Raw genomic sequence first — 15,084 nt, 5'->3', positions numbered from 1 at the left:
GACACTATGCTGCTGCAACAGGATCTGGAAAGGTTGAGCAGATGGGCTGAGAGGTGGCAAATGAAGTTTAACATTGACAAATGTAAAGTACTACACATGGGAAACAGCAACCCCAGAGCAACGTATCAACTCTGTGGTGCTGCACTGACAGTGGTGGAGAATGAAAGGGACTTGGGGGTGATTGTGCAGGCAGATATGAAGTTCTCTGAGCAGTGCAGACGGGCGCAAGAGTAGCTCATGGTGTATTGTCAATGATATACAGGAATTTTTCCAGCAGGGATAAGGAGGTGATTATTCCCTTGTATAAGGCAATGGTCAGGCCACACCTAGAGTACTGTATACAGGTCTGGAGGCCTCATTTCAAGAAGAATGTAGAGCTGCTGGAACGAGTACAGAGAAGGGCAACAAGATTAGTGAATGGAACAAAGGGGTGCTCTTACGAAGAAAGGCTTAAGTTTTGCAAATTACAGTGTCTGGAGACTAGGCACCAGCGAGGTGATCTGATAGAGGTGTATAAAGCCTTGAATGGTTTAAGCATGCTCAATGCTGATGGGATTCTTCCTCTAGCTCAGAAAAATCACCTGAGAGGGCATAAATTCAAATTGAGGAAAGACAGATGTAGGATAGACGTGCGGAAATTTGCCTTTAGCCAGCCGGTGGTTGGTTGGTGGAACAGACTTCCATCCCTTGTGGTGGAGGTTGATAGCCTAAATAAGTTTAAGGCTCAGCTGGACAGGTATTTTGAACGAACAGAGGGGTGAAGTGGAAGTGGGTTTTTTTTTTGGCTGATGCTGCATAAGCTTGCTTTCTTGCATCAAATGCCTCTACTAATGCTAATGCTAATGCTAACTGTGCAAAAAGTAGGAATCTCAGAGAGAACAACCATTAACTGAAAAAAAAATCACGCAGTACCTAGCCGTATTTGAGCATTACTGCTGCAGAGTGAGGCAACGGTTGCTGATTACTTGATAAGAGCATGGTGATACTGAAGCTGCAGTATTGCCATGTGTTTTGCTGAGAGCCATAATTGATAATGTAGAGTAACTTGTTAATATGAAACCCCAACTGTAATTCGAAAACAAGAGCCAATCAACAAATTTTAATGTGATTTTTATGTTCAATAGCATAAAATTATCAAGATGGGGTATTTTCATTTTCGTAACATTTTGCGTGTTGACCTGTATAATCAGTGGACATTGCTCTTTGTGGACTAATGTTATTAGTGGAGCCCCCCAGAGTTTTCTGTTGGGCCCATTGTTGTTGTCTATATTTATCGATGATATTGATGAAGGCATATATAAGGCTTAATGTCTAAGTTTGCAGATGATACAAAGGTTGGCAGGGTGGTTAATGACAATATGCTACTGTAACAGGATCTAGAAGAAAAGTTAGGCACGTGGGCTGAGAAATGGTAGTTGAAGTTTAACCTTAATTGATGCAAAGTACTGCATATGGGTAGCAGTAACTTCCGAGCAGTAATGTTTTTTTTTTTTTTTAGGAGCATTAGCAACTAAGGCCATATTGCTCCGGGATATGCAGTGGTCATTCCCTGACCTTTCCGCATCCTCCATATTTGGTGGTGACGGGCTCGAACCCCGGTCTAATCAAGAAGCGTGTGCTATGCACTGCTGCTCCTTCCCACCTGGCTACGGAGGCGCCTACAGTAATGTACCAACTGTGTGGTACTACATGAGGGGTAGTGTAGTGCCACACAGTTGGGTAGGGGTAATTGTGCAGTCAGATATGAAGTTTTCTCAGCAGTGCAGACAGGCAGCAAGAGTAGCTCATGGGGTCTTGTCGATGATATATAGGAATTTTGCAAGCAAGTATAAGGAGGTGATTTCCCCATTGTATAAGGCAATAGTCAAGCCACATCTTAAGTACTGCATACAGGGCTGAGGCCTCATTTTAGGAAGGATGTGGAGCTGCTGGAACAAGTACAGAGAAGAGCAATGAGATTGGAGAGGGGAACAAAACAATGCTCTTACCAAGAAAGGCTTCAGTTCTGCAAATTGCAGCGTCTGGAAACTAGGCTCCTGCGAAGTGATCTGTTTGAGGTTTTTAAGGCTTTGAATGAACTGAGCAAGATTAATGCTGATCAGATTTTGCCTCTTGCTCTGATCACATACATGAGGGGGGGGGGGTACAAATTGAAATTGAGGAAGGACAGTTGCAGAATAGATGTATAGAAGCTTGCCTTAGGTAGTTGATTGCTGGAACAGACTTTCATCTGTTGTTGTGGAAGTTGATAGTTTAAATAAATTCAAGGAAGAACTCAACACTATTGGAGCGAATAAATACGTGAAGTGAGGTGTCCTTTTTTTAGTTTTTTTTTTTTTTTGGCTGATGCAGGACAGCTTGCTTTCTTGCATCAGTTACCATTGCTAATGCAAATGCTACCTTGTATTGAAGAATGTAAAAAGAGGAATATTCACATAGATCATAGTTATATGCTTAAGTTTCACATGATATATACAAAATGGCATCCAGGTACATTATGTAATGTGATGTTTGTGATGGTGAACCATCACAGAAATTCAGTATGTGTCCCATTGTCAGCATTTACTAAGTCACAACAGTATTCAAATTTCCCTCCACACACTGTCTTTCATATCAGGGGATATGGAGTCCACCGTTGATGTGGTCCCTCTCTTTCAGCTGAACAGTGTCCTGTACCTTTGTGCAATACACTTGCTTCTCATATAACCACACAGAAAAAATCAAGCACTGTAAGGTCAGGCTATCTTGGTGGCCGAGGAATGGGTCTGTGTCTGCCCATCCAGCAATCTAGCATTCAGTCATCAAGGAAGGAGTGTGTATCATGAGACTAGTGTGAGGAGGAGCCCCATTCTGCTGGAATATTTGGAATATTTGTTTTTTTCAGTCCTTTAATCATAATGCCACAATCAGCTGAAGTATGTTTGTGGCACTACTATCAGTAGCACACATTTCACTTTCTCTTGTGAAATAATCATAATTCAATCTGAAACTCATTACATAATAAAATAACTGTAATGTATAAACATCCAATTGAAATCATTTATATATAAAAAATTATAAGGCTTCAAAGTTGTTTCATTTCTCTGTAGGCACCTTGTATATCAATACTTGCTATCTGATATACCACCTAATTAACTGTTGAAGCCTGATAGGTTAATTTTTATTAAAATAACAGAAGGAACATCAAGGAGAGTCCTTCATGATCCTTCTGTATTTTCATAAATTGAAGTAACTGTGTATCTGATTTTCAGACTCTGAACTGTAATTTTTAAAAGTGATGTCAAGCTTTATTATTGAGGTGCATTGAGGTTTTTGTTTCAATTCAGATTTATCTTAGTTGTGTTTTCTGTAGCTTTCATCCATATAGTGGGAAGAATCAACTATAAATCAACACCCAGTATTACACAGTATTACACTTTCCTTAGCACCATTCCTTGTTAAAATTTAAACAGATGGGTTGCATAGAAATATTAGCACATACTTCTAAATATTATTAATAACTATTTATTGTGAAGTTTATTTGAACTTTATTCTTTTCTGCCGTGTAGATCCCTTCAGATGCTCCACATTCTCAAATAGTTTATGAACCATTTGGCAAAGCCAAATCCAGATCAGAACCTTGGAGTGAACATGTAAAGAGTTTACAACCATCAGAACATCTAAAGGAATTGTCAACTGCAAGAGAAATTTCACTCTCTTTAGTTGAACTTCACCAGCAGAAGCCTGAAATTACAGACATCGAAAGGACTACATCACTTGATATAGCACATAGCGACAATACTCTTATTCCGCTACAAACAGCTACAGTGCAGGAATGTACAGCAGAAATGGATACTGTAGCAATCATGCCCACAGAGCACGTAGTTACAGCATTTGCTCGAGCAGTGACTCTGACAGAAGATGATGTAGGTAGGTGGGATAAAGAATAAATTAATATTATATGGCTAAAACAGTTTACATTGTTAAACTGCACATCATCAGTGATATATAAAAACAGCTACTATTTTACAAACATCAAAAACCATGCAGAGTGATGTAACTTATTATGTCTATCTTTATATATTTTTATATATAGTATTTTTTGAAGGCTAAATGCTCAAGGCATAATACGTTATGGAGTTGAGATTAACTATATAATATCAGTGTAAATACACCTTAGTTTACCCAAAAGTTTAACTACATACGTAGCATAATGGCATCATTTAGATTTTGTCTCGTATTGTGGCTACCTTCACAATGAGAAAGCAGGTATTGCACTACTTCAAATAAATAATGCTTCTCTAGTAGAGGAGACTACTGTTATTTATTCTCAGTGGGCACCACCACCACCCAGATGCATTTTGGATCTTGTTGGCTCACTCGTCAGTGGGTGGGTACCCTGGTAATGCAGACATGCCATCACAGTTGCGAAGTTAATTCCACAATATGAGAGATGCCAAATGGTGAAGATCATGATAATATTTTGAAGACTAAATGCTCAAGGCATAATATGTTATTGGTTGAGATTAACTATATATCTTAGTCAGCAAACAAACACGTGCATTTCACGTGCTAGACCTCCGCTGAGAGGAAGGGGAAAACAATCCAAAGTAGAATCTACTTCAGCAGTGAACATTAAAGTTGACTTCGCTACTGATAAACTGTTTAGTTTAACAAAAAGGCTTACCAAATATATATACGCTTGATCAGCCCGTTTTAGAAATAAATATATACCTGTTCTAAATCGATGTTTGTTTATTCTTCCTCTATTTACTCTGTAATATAAACATTCTATTTATAGGTTTAATTATTCTTAGAGTACAGGGAGTGCCAAGTAAATTTTCGCACCCCCTAATTTATACTCTTATATATATGGTGTATTTGTATTAAATCGAATTTTAATAGTTTAACTTTTAGTTTCGAAAATTTATGACATAACATAGCTTATCTCATTACAAAACTTTAAAATTAAAAGTACATTTTCCTCAAAATGTATTTTTAATTTTAATTTCAACTCTTCAATGATTTATTAACCATACAATCATGTGGTAAGTTTCATAAGGATATTAGCTATGCTACTGCACTTCTCATTTATTAATTTTATAGTAATAAATCGAAATTCCTAATGAGAATGTTCAAAATAAATACACAAGACCATAAGTAGAATTCCAGAAATACGCTCAGCACAGAGAATAACTTTTATAAAATGGTAAATGGAGCTTCACCAACAATTAATTTTAAAGATGAATACAAATAATTAATTCGAAGATCACTTTAGCATTTGACAGTAAAGGCATGGTACATGTCCTGAGGAAATTAGTTCTGTTGGTGACGTATACAACTGATAATAACTGTGTTTTATAGTAACACTATCAAAAACATATTAGGACAAAACATTCACTTACAAATAAATACCGTCTTATGCAGTTCAAGTGGATCACGTCTATAAATCCCAGGGGCTCACATCTGGTGAGTATGAGCTTGGCACACCCAGGGTCCGAGCTGGATATCATCATTCTTTCTTGTGAATTCCCTTCTAGTTCTGACTCTTGTTCTCTCTCTCTCTCTCTCTCTCTCTCTCTCTCTCTCTCTCTCTCTCTCTCACAGGGTAATTCAGGTATGTTTTTTTTTGGCTGGTGCAGCATAAGCCTCAGGCTTCCTTGCACCATATAGCTAATAATAATAATATAATATTGGTGTAAATACACCATAATTTACCCATAAGTTTAACTACACGTAGTGTAACGGCATCGTTTAGATTTTATCTCATATTGTATCTACCTTAACAACGAGATACCAGGTATTGCACTACTTCAAATAAATAATACTTCTCTAGTAGAGGAGACTACTGTTATTTATTCTCACTGGGCACCACCACCGAGATGTGTTTCTGAGCTTGTTGGCTCACTCATCAGTGGGCGGGCAGGTACCCTGGTAATGCAGACATGCCATCGTGGTTGCAAAGTTAATTCCACAATATGAGAGATGCCAAATGGTGAAGATAATGATAATATTTTGAAGACTAAATGCTCAAGGCATAATACGTTATGATTTGAGATTAACTGTTTTAGGGTTTTATGGCACATTAGCATCTAAGGCTATAATGCGCCAAGTCAAGATATTACTATCATAAACTATGGTGTATTTAAACTGATATTATATAGTTAATCTCAACCCATAACGTATTATGCCTTGAGCATTTAGTCTTCAAAATATTATGATTATCTTCACCATTTGGCATCTCTCATATTGTGGAATTAACTTCACAACTGTGATGGCATGTCTGCATTACCAGGGTACCTCCCCACCCACTGACGAGTGAGCTAACAAGCTCCAAAACACGTCTGGGTCGTGGTGCCCACTGAGAATAAATAACAGTAGTCTCCACTACTAGAGAAATGTTATTTATTTGAAGTAGTGCAATACTTGGTATCTCGTTGTGAAGGTAGCCATAATATGAGATAAAATCCAAATGTTGCCGCTGCACTACGTATGTAGTTAAACTTATGGGTAAACTATGGTGTATTTACACTGATATTATATAGTATTTTTATAATATTATGGGGAAGATTATAGTAAGATAGTCATGATAATCATATTAAGATATATACCTCGATAGATCTATAGAAAAGGTATAGAATAATATAAGTTAGTATGGAAAAGGATAATTTATATACAAAGGATAATATACAAAACTTATCGTTGTTTACCCACAATCTAGGTGACTTTGTCTGGGGCCAACCACCCAAATTGAAAGTAAAACAGCAGTAAGGGGTTCTCTGTTTCTGTGATGATCAAATGCGCTAAGGCTAAATCAATTTTGAGGTTGAATAACAAAACATATAATATAATTTAATGAGTAATAAATTTAAAGGTTACATAAATAATACAATAAGAAAGATTTTTTAATAATACTGCCAAGCACTCATTGATCATCGTTGACTCACAGAGAACAAAGGATGTAAGTTTAGAAATTAAAGTAAGAAAAGGCATGTTTATTGTATCCAAGCCGACGAACCATGTGTAGCATGAACTGTAGTCAAAAAAGAAATGTTGTTATGTGTAATGTATGGCCCTATAGTGAGCATTACCATGTGGTGACCCCTGTGTGTTGGATGCAGTAAATGTGTGTAGAATGCCTAAAAGCAGCCAATTAGTTAATATGAAGTTAACACAAAAAGAAACATGCCGATAGCAAGACGGGGTGAAAGGCTAATGGAGTAGGATACCTGAACTCCATGAAGGCGAAATTATAGTAGTATGTTTAAAATTAGTCTCCTACATTCTCAGATTGCCCTAATAATTTTGGAGAAATAAGGACGAAGAGTACAGGACAGCTTAGAGTGTGATGCATAATATAAGGGCGCCTCCGTAGCCAGGTGGGAAGGAGCAGCAGTGCGTAGCACACGCTTCTTGATTAGACCGGGGTTCGAGCCCGTCACCACCAAATACGGAGCATGCGGAAAGGTCAGGGAATGACCACCGCACCGGAGCAATATGGCCTTAGTTGCTAATGCTCTTAAAAACCAAATAACAACAACAACAGCATAATATAAGTTGTGGCTCGGGTAAGCCTGAGATCACAAGCCCGTTCCTATAGTAGGACCCTGAGCTGAATTTGCATGTCGCTTTTGTGTGAACTTAAGCTGTTTATGGTATATATGCAGTGTTAAAATGAAGCAACATTAAATTGAAATTTAAATTTAAAAAAATAAATAAATAAAAAAAATTTTGATACACTATATAGTTTGCTAACCAGTGGGTACAGGTTTTCCAGGCCGTAATACACCAAGAAAGCAAAGTGTATCCTATTTACATAATATACATAACTTATTATATATATATAATAAGTTACGCCACTCTGCATGGTTTTTGATGTTTGTAAAATAATAGCTGTTTTTAATTCAGTCTTTTACACTCAAAAAATGAAAAAATGAATAACATTTCATTTTTTCTATAACTTACTGCTTTTTTCATAAATCACTTAAGTTAATGTCATGAATTGTATTATTTAATGTATTAAGTTAGGAGCAAGTGCTAAGAATTTGTAAACTGAATTTGAAAAGTTACTGCTGACGAGGCTAAAAAGGATTACACATATTTTTTTGGGAGCCACTAATGGAACTTTATTGATTTGTAATTAATGTTTTTCTCTAATAACTTTTGATTTCAGGTTAGTAGTATAGTATTTGTTTGTGATCTCCTGATTAATTTGGTCTATTTGTTCTCTATTTGGCCCTTGTAATTGCTTACAAAACCACAATTGACTTCTACCTGTATTGTGTTGTATTGGTAAGCACATTCGAATTTTGCCACCATTTTTTTGGTATTGATATAGCATACTGATGTTTCTACGTAGATTTGTAGCAGAATAATCAGTATCAGAAGGGACTTATAAACTATAATTTATAGCGATACATACGTGTTTTAATAATTTAACTTTATCACGTAGTCTGTAACATACAACATTAATATACGTAGAGCTTTTAGTAACAGTGATTTGGCATAGATATAGTATTGCAAATAGGTCGATCCACAGTTCAAATCACGTAGGTAGGCAATAAATAGTTAAATTTATTATCTATTATAATTACTTAGAATTTACAAATGTAATGGTATAGTGTAATACATATAACTTAAACTTGATAGGAGATATGGAATTCATATAATAAAAACTCAATATTGAAATATATATATATATATATTCAATAATGTAAACTTCATAGCATAACTGCTGCAAAGTGTTATTGCTGTATTAGGATATAAGTTTAGTGTAGTATTTTTAATTATATTGAATTTACACCAAAATCATGCCTCGGATCAGCTGCAAAGCATAAGGCTCAAGATAGTGGGAATGCCATGGCTCGAGGTAGAACTGAGGAATGATAGTCCTCTGAATCACAGCCATATGAAATGTACTGCTTGTTTCATGTTGGATCTGTCAGGAACAGGATATGATATTGCAAAGGGGAAGTCTTTGAATGTGCTCGATAAAGAGTGCAATACTGTGTTAGCGTCTAACAAATGTTAGGCACTAACACAGTATTGTTATCGGCCTCTATGAGAGCTTGAAGACCAGAGTAGATGCCATTGAAGGATTTAAATTGGGGAACCAATAAAGCTCTCAGCTGCCCACATCAAAGCCAGAGTTTGTACTTGATCAGGTAACACAGCACCAATCCCCAAAACAGAATGCGCTGGTCCCACAGCAGCTAGTTGTTGTCTGAGAAACAAAAAATATATTGTGCAGAAAGGACAGGTGGAATAGAAAAAGGGTATGTCTGCCATAGAGCAGATATCATCTTTTAAGGGCACAAAAGATGATATTATTGTACACTGGCATTAATTCCATTAAGAGTTCGAGATGTGCGGACTTACTTAACAATTACAGGTCAATGTTGGAAAAAAGTCACAAGTTAAGGTTAAATTTGAAAGTGTCTGCAATTCTGACCAGACATGATAGGAGGGAGTAAGCGATGAGAACCTTGTTAATCAATTCAGCCCTGGAGACATTGTGCAAGGCTCATGGAGTAGAATTTTTCTCAGCATGGTCTGTGCTCGTTAACAAGAGAGGCTACTTCTACAGGGATAGGATACACTTAAGTAGAATGGGTGCAGAATATTTGCCAATGCTATCAAGGCAGTGTTAGGTGGATCAAAAACTGCTAGCTCAGATGGATACACAGAATAATAGATTAGAATAACAATAACAACAATATTAGAATAACAGTCAGATGGATACACAGAATAACAATAGCCGCAGGCAAAGATGAAAGTGATTCTTGATGATGGTATATAACGCTTAATGTCCAAGTTTGCAGACAATACGAAGGTTGGCAGGGTTGTTAAAGACACTAATGACAGTACGCTTCTGCAACAGGATCTAGAAAAGTTGAGCAGATGGGGCTGAGAAGTGGCAAATGAAGTTTAACATTGACAAATATAAAGTACTACATAGGGAAGCAGTAACCCCAGGGTAACATATCGACTCTGTGGTACTACATTGACAGGGGTAGAGAATGAAAAGGACCTGGGGTAATTGTGCAGGCAGATATGAAGTGTTCTGAACAGTGCAGACAGTCTGCAAGAGTAGCTCATGGTGTCTTGTCAATGATATACAGGAATTTTTCTAGCAGGGATAAGGAGGTTATTATCCCCCTTGTATAAGACAATGGTCAGGCCACACCTTGAGTACTGTATACACGTCTGGTGGCCTCATTTTAAGAAGGATGTAGAGCTGTTGGAACGAGTACAGAGTATTGAGCAACAAGATTAGCGAATGGAACAAAGGGTTGCTCTTACGAAGAAAGGCTTAAGTTTTGCAAATTTCAGTGTCTGGAGACGGCACCTGCGAGGTGATCTGATTGAGGTGTATAAAGCCTTGAATGGTTTGAGCATGCTCAATGCTGATGAGATTCTTCCTCTTGCTCAGAATAATCGCCTGAGAGGGCATAAATTCAAATTGAAGAAAGACGGTTGTAGGATAGATGTGCGGAGTTTGCCTTCAGCTAGGGTGGTTGATTGCTGGAACAAACTTCTATCTGCCATTGTAGAAGTTGATAGCTTAAATAGATTCAAGGCAGAACTTGACAAAAATTTGGAGCGAGTGGATGGTTGAAATAAGATGTTTTTTTTTGTTTTTTTGTTTTTTTTTCCTTTTGCCTGATGCTATATAAGCTTGCTTTCTTGCATCATGTGCCTTTGCTAATGCTTTTACTGCTTCTATTGCAATGAGCATCAGCCTGGAAACTAAAGTGCTGAGGATTTCAAGAACTGCTGAGAATCATCATGGAACAAGTAAATACGTGGGCTTTGTTCGGGTAACTAAAATTAAGAACAGGTGCATGTATCCTTGATGTACACCAATGCTAGAAGTGCAGTAAATAAAGTCAATGAATTTGAAGTTCTGGCGAAGACATCAAAGGGGAGATATTATTGGGATATCAGAAACGTGGTGTCACACAGACATAAAGAATGCAGAATTTGAATAGGGGATGTACAATGTATATAGAAAGGACAGACAGGATAGGATGGCCCAGGGCTTATGCTGTTAGTTAAGAAGCACATAAAATCTAAGGCAGTCCACTATTTGAAATGGGTGGCCAGTGCAGTACTGAGTCAGTTTGATGTGACATAAACACAGAAAGGACAGACAGGATAGGAAGAGAGGAACGGTTATCCTGCTAGTTAGGAAACACATAACATCTAAGGCAGTACAATGTTGACTTAGTTTGGTGTGACATAAGCACAGGGAAAGAAAAAATGACAGTAGGAGTGTGTTATAGGGCTAATGACTCTGATGAGTACAACAAACAACTGCACAGACAAATAAAGTGAGCCAGTAAGAATGTCTTGTAAAGGGGGATTTCAACTTTTTAGATACTGATTGGAACGTGTAAGTTGGTCACTTGCACACTCACAAGCATTAGCATTAGCATTAGTAGAGGCATTTGATGCAAGAAAGCAAGCTTATGCAGCATCAGCCAAAAAAAAAAAAATAAAATAAAATAAAAAATAAATAAATAAAAAATAACCACTTCCACTTCACCCCTCTGTTCGTTCGAAATACCTGTCCAGCTGAGCCTTAAACTTATTTAGGCTATCAACTTCCACGACAAGGGATGGAAGTCTGTTCCACCAACCAACCACCGGCTGGCTAAAGGCAAATTTCCACACGTCTATCCTACATCTGTCTTTCCTCAATTTGAATTTATGCCCTCTCAGGTGATTATTCTGAGCAAGAGGAAGAATCCCATCAGCATTGAGCATGCTCAAGCGATTCAAGGCTTTATACACCTCTATCAGATCACCTCGCTGGTGCCTAGTCTCCAGACACTGTAATTTGCAAAACTTAAGCCTTTCTTCGTAAGAGCACCCCTTTGTTCCATTCACTAATCTTGTTACCCTTCTCTATACTCGTTCCAGCATCTCTACATCCTTCTTGAAATGAGGCCTCCAGACCTGTATACAGTACTCTAGGTGTGGCCTGACCATTGCCTTATACAAGGGAATAATCACCTCCTTATCCCTTCAAGAAAAATTCCTATATATCATTGACAATACACCATGAGCTACTCTTGCAGCCCGTCTGCCCTGCTCACAGAACTTCATATCTGCCTGCACAACCACCCCCAGGTCCCTTTCATTCTCTACCACTGTCAGTGTAGTACCACAGAGTTGATACGTTGCTCTGGGGTTGCTGTTTCCCATATGATACATATGGGGTTGATGTTTCCCATATGTAGTACTTTACATTTGTCAATGTTAAACTTCATTTGCCACCTCTCAGCCCATCTGCTCAACATTTCCAGATCCTGTTGCAGTAGCATAGTGTCAGTAGTGTCCTTGACAACCCTGCCAACCTTTGTATCGTCTGCAAACTTGGACATTAAGCTTGATATACCATCATCAATATCATTTATAAATACAGAAAACAATAATGGACCCAATACTGAACCCTGAGGGACTCCACTAATAATATTAGTCCACGATGAGCAGTGTCCATTGATTACCACTCTCTGTCTTCTCCCTCTCAACCACCCCTTTATCCATAGCAGCAATTTGCCTCCAATGCCACACTTCTCCAATTTCTGCAGCAGTCTTCCATGTGCAACAGTATCAAAAGCCTTTCTAAGATCCAAGTATATAATATCAAAGTTATTCCCTGCATCCAGTTCTTTTGTGACTGCATCATAGTATCCAATCAAAGTGGTCAGGCAAGACTTCCTCTTAACAAAACCATGCTGTGTCCGATCTATAACTGAAGTCTTGTCTAGATGATCCTGCAGTGCTTCTTTAACCAGTGCCTCCATTAATTTTCCGGGAACAGAAGTTAAACTAACAGGTCTATAATAACTTGTGTCGCCCTTTGATCCTCCTTTGTGAATTGGGATCACATTTGCACATCTCCAGTCCATGGGTACTTCCCCCTGAGTCCAAGGAAGCTCTCATAATTATGGCTAAGGGTTTGCTTAGTTGCTTTTCTGCCTCCTTTAATATAACTGGATAGATCCTATCCACCCCAGGTGCCTTTCTTGTATTTATCTTCAACAATTTCTCCTCCACTTTACTCTCAATTATTACAAGATCATCTAGCTCACTGCCAGTGTTAACTTCATCTATGGCATTCCCCTTCCTGAATAACTCCTCATGTGTGAATGTCGATGCAAAATATTCATTTAGTTTGTTAGCTATCTGAGCAGGATCATCAACAGTTGACCCATCGATATGAAGTGGAACAATCTGATTCATCCCCTTCCTTCTAGAGTTTACATAAGTAAAGAACTCTTTGCTGTTTTTCTTTGCATCCCTTTCCAAATATTTCTCGTAATCTGCCTTTGCCTGCCTAACCTCCTTTGTAACTTGGTTACAGATCAACTTGTATCTATCATAGGCTTCTGTGTTACGTGTTAATTTGTATGTATCCCATGCATTTTTCTTCTCTGCCATATGTCTCATTAGTTCATCTGACATCCACTTAGGCCTAAACCTAAACCTTGAACAATATTTCTTAGTTGGTATGTAAAGCCTAGTAGCTTCCAAGATACGTTCTTCATCTTGGTTCTTCAAGATAAGTAACATCATCAGTTGGTCCCACTGTACAGAATTTAAATACCGTCTCAGACCACCGTAGTCGCAATTACAAAAGCAAAAAAACTTCCATTTACCCCTAATGGTAGTTACCTCTTTGAGTAAATCCCACTTCAGCACACTGTGATCACTGCCACCTAGTGGTTCATTTACCTGCAGATTCTTAATGCATGAAGAATCACTGCTGATAATCAAACCAAGAGTATTACTCCCTCTAGTTGCCTCCCGAACATGCTGATGTAGAAAACAATCATCCAATAAATCCACAAAAGCCTTGCTAGTGTGTGAGTGACCACCCCCCAAATTCCAGTCAATATCTGGGAAATTAAAATCCCCCATTATAAGACTCTCTGATTTACTGGCCCACTCTATTTCCCTGTACAGTTTCTTATTTTACTCATCAGAGTCATTAGGCCTATAGCACACTTCTACTCTCAATTTTGATCTCCCAATCCTTATGTCACACCAAACTGACTCGACACTGCACTGTCCAGCGATGTCGACTGGCTTCACTTCCTTGGATTTTATGTATTTCTTAACTAATAGCATAACCCCCTCCTCCCTTCCTATCCTGTCTATCCTTTCTGTAGACGTTGTACTCCCCAATTCCAGTTCTCCATTCCTTATATCTGTGTGATACCACGTCTCAGAAATCCCCACAATATCTGCCTTTGATGTTTTGAGCAATACCTCAAATTCATCAAATTTATTTACTAAACTCCTAGCATTGGTGTACACGCAAGTATACATGCACGTGTTCTTTTTCTTAGCTACCCTAACACAACCCATGTGTTTACTTGTACCCCAATGATTCCCAGCAGTCTCTGAAATATCTTGCATCTTATTTTCCAGGCTGCAGGTTAAATAGCATCAGCCAAATAAAAAAAAAAAAAAAAAACCTTCCCATTCCACCTATCCATTCATTCCAAAAGTTTTTTTGGTTCTGCCTTGAACTTATTTAAGTCGTTGGCCTCCACTACAACAGATGGAAGTTTGTTCCAACTATCAACCACCTGCTGGCTAAAGGCAAATTTCTGCACATCTTTTCTACAATTGTCTTTCCTCACTTTGAATTTATGTCCCCTCAGGTGAGTAATCTGTGTGTAACCTTGAGCGTAGCCTGTGCGGCCGCAGCTATTTTGCAGCTCCTGGAGAAGAGAAGTTTTTTCTGATTTATTTTCCGTTTTATTAGCTTAAATTGGCATATTTACTTATTTTCTAGAGTAGTTTTATATTCCTAGTTACGATACTTAGTTTAAAGTTTAACTTAGTAGAGATTTTGTGGGTATTACTTAGTATCGGTAACGGTATCAAATCCACGTGTTGCAAATTGCAGCTCCGTTGAACAAGAGGTTTTTAACCGTATTTAGCCGATTTATTAACCAATTGTTATATCAAATTATTATCTATAAGTAGCTATAGATCTAGTCAGGATACTTAGTTTATTCTAAATTGAGACAGCGAGATTTGGAAGTTAATCAATACGTAAGAGTCCGTAGAAGTACCGTTTGTAAT

The 15,084-nt window shown here is 37.9% G+C and overlaps 1 protein-coding gene across 1 annotated transcript in view; it reads left to right on the top strand.

Annotated features, from left to right (window-relative positions):
• The window catches only part of unc79 (UNC-79 domain-containing protein), a 1,082,710-nt gene that overhangs the window by 417,031 nt on the left and 650,595 nt on the right, over window positions 1-15,084 (top strand). Inside the window, exon 22 of the mRNA XM_090389680.1 lies at window positions 3,549-3,909. Within this exon, the coding sequence (XP_090245806.1) occupies window positions 3,549-3,909 (361 nt within the window). The remainder of the gene's footprint in view (window positions 1-3,548; window positions 3,910-15,084) is intronic.

This window comes from Mastigoproctus giganteus, chromosome 2 (assembly GCF_048544385.1).
Source record: "Mastigoproctus giganteus isolate SK-2022 chromosome 2, ASM4854438v1, whole genome shotgun sequence".
Lineage (NCBI taxonomy): Eukaryota > Metazoa > Arthropoda > Arachnida > Uropygi > Thelyphonidae > Mastigoproctus > Mastigoproctus giganteus.
The sequence above is the reverse complement of the archived record's forward strand: the minus strand, read 5'-3'. Positions and strand labels throughout refer to the sequence as shown.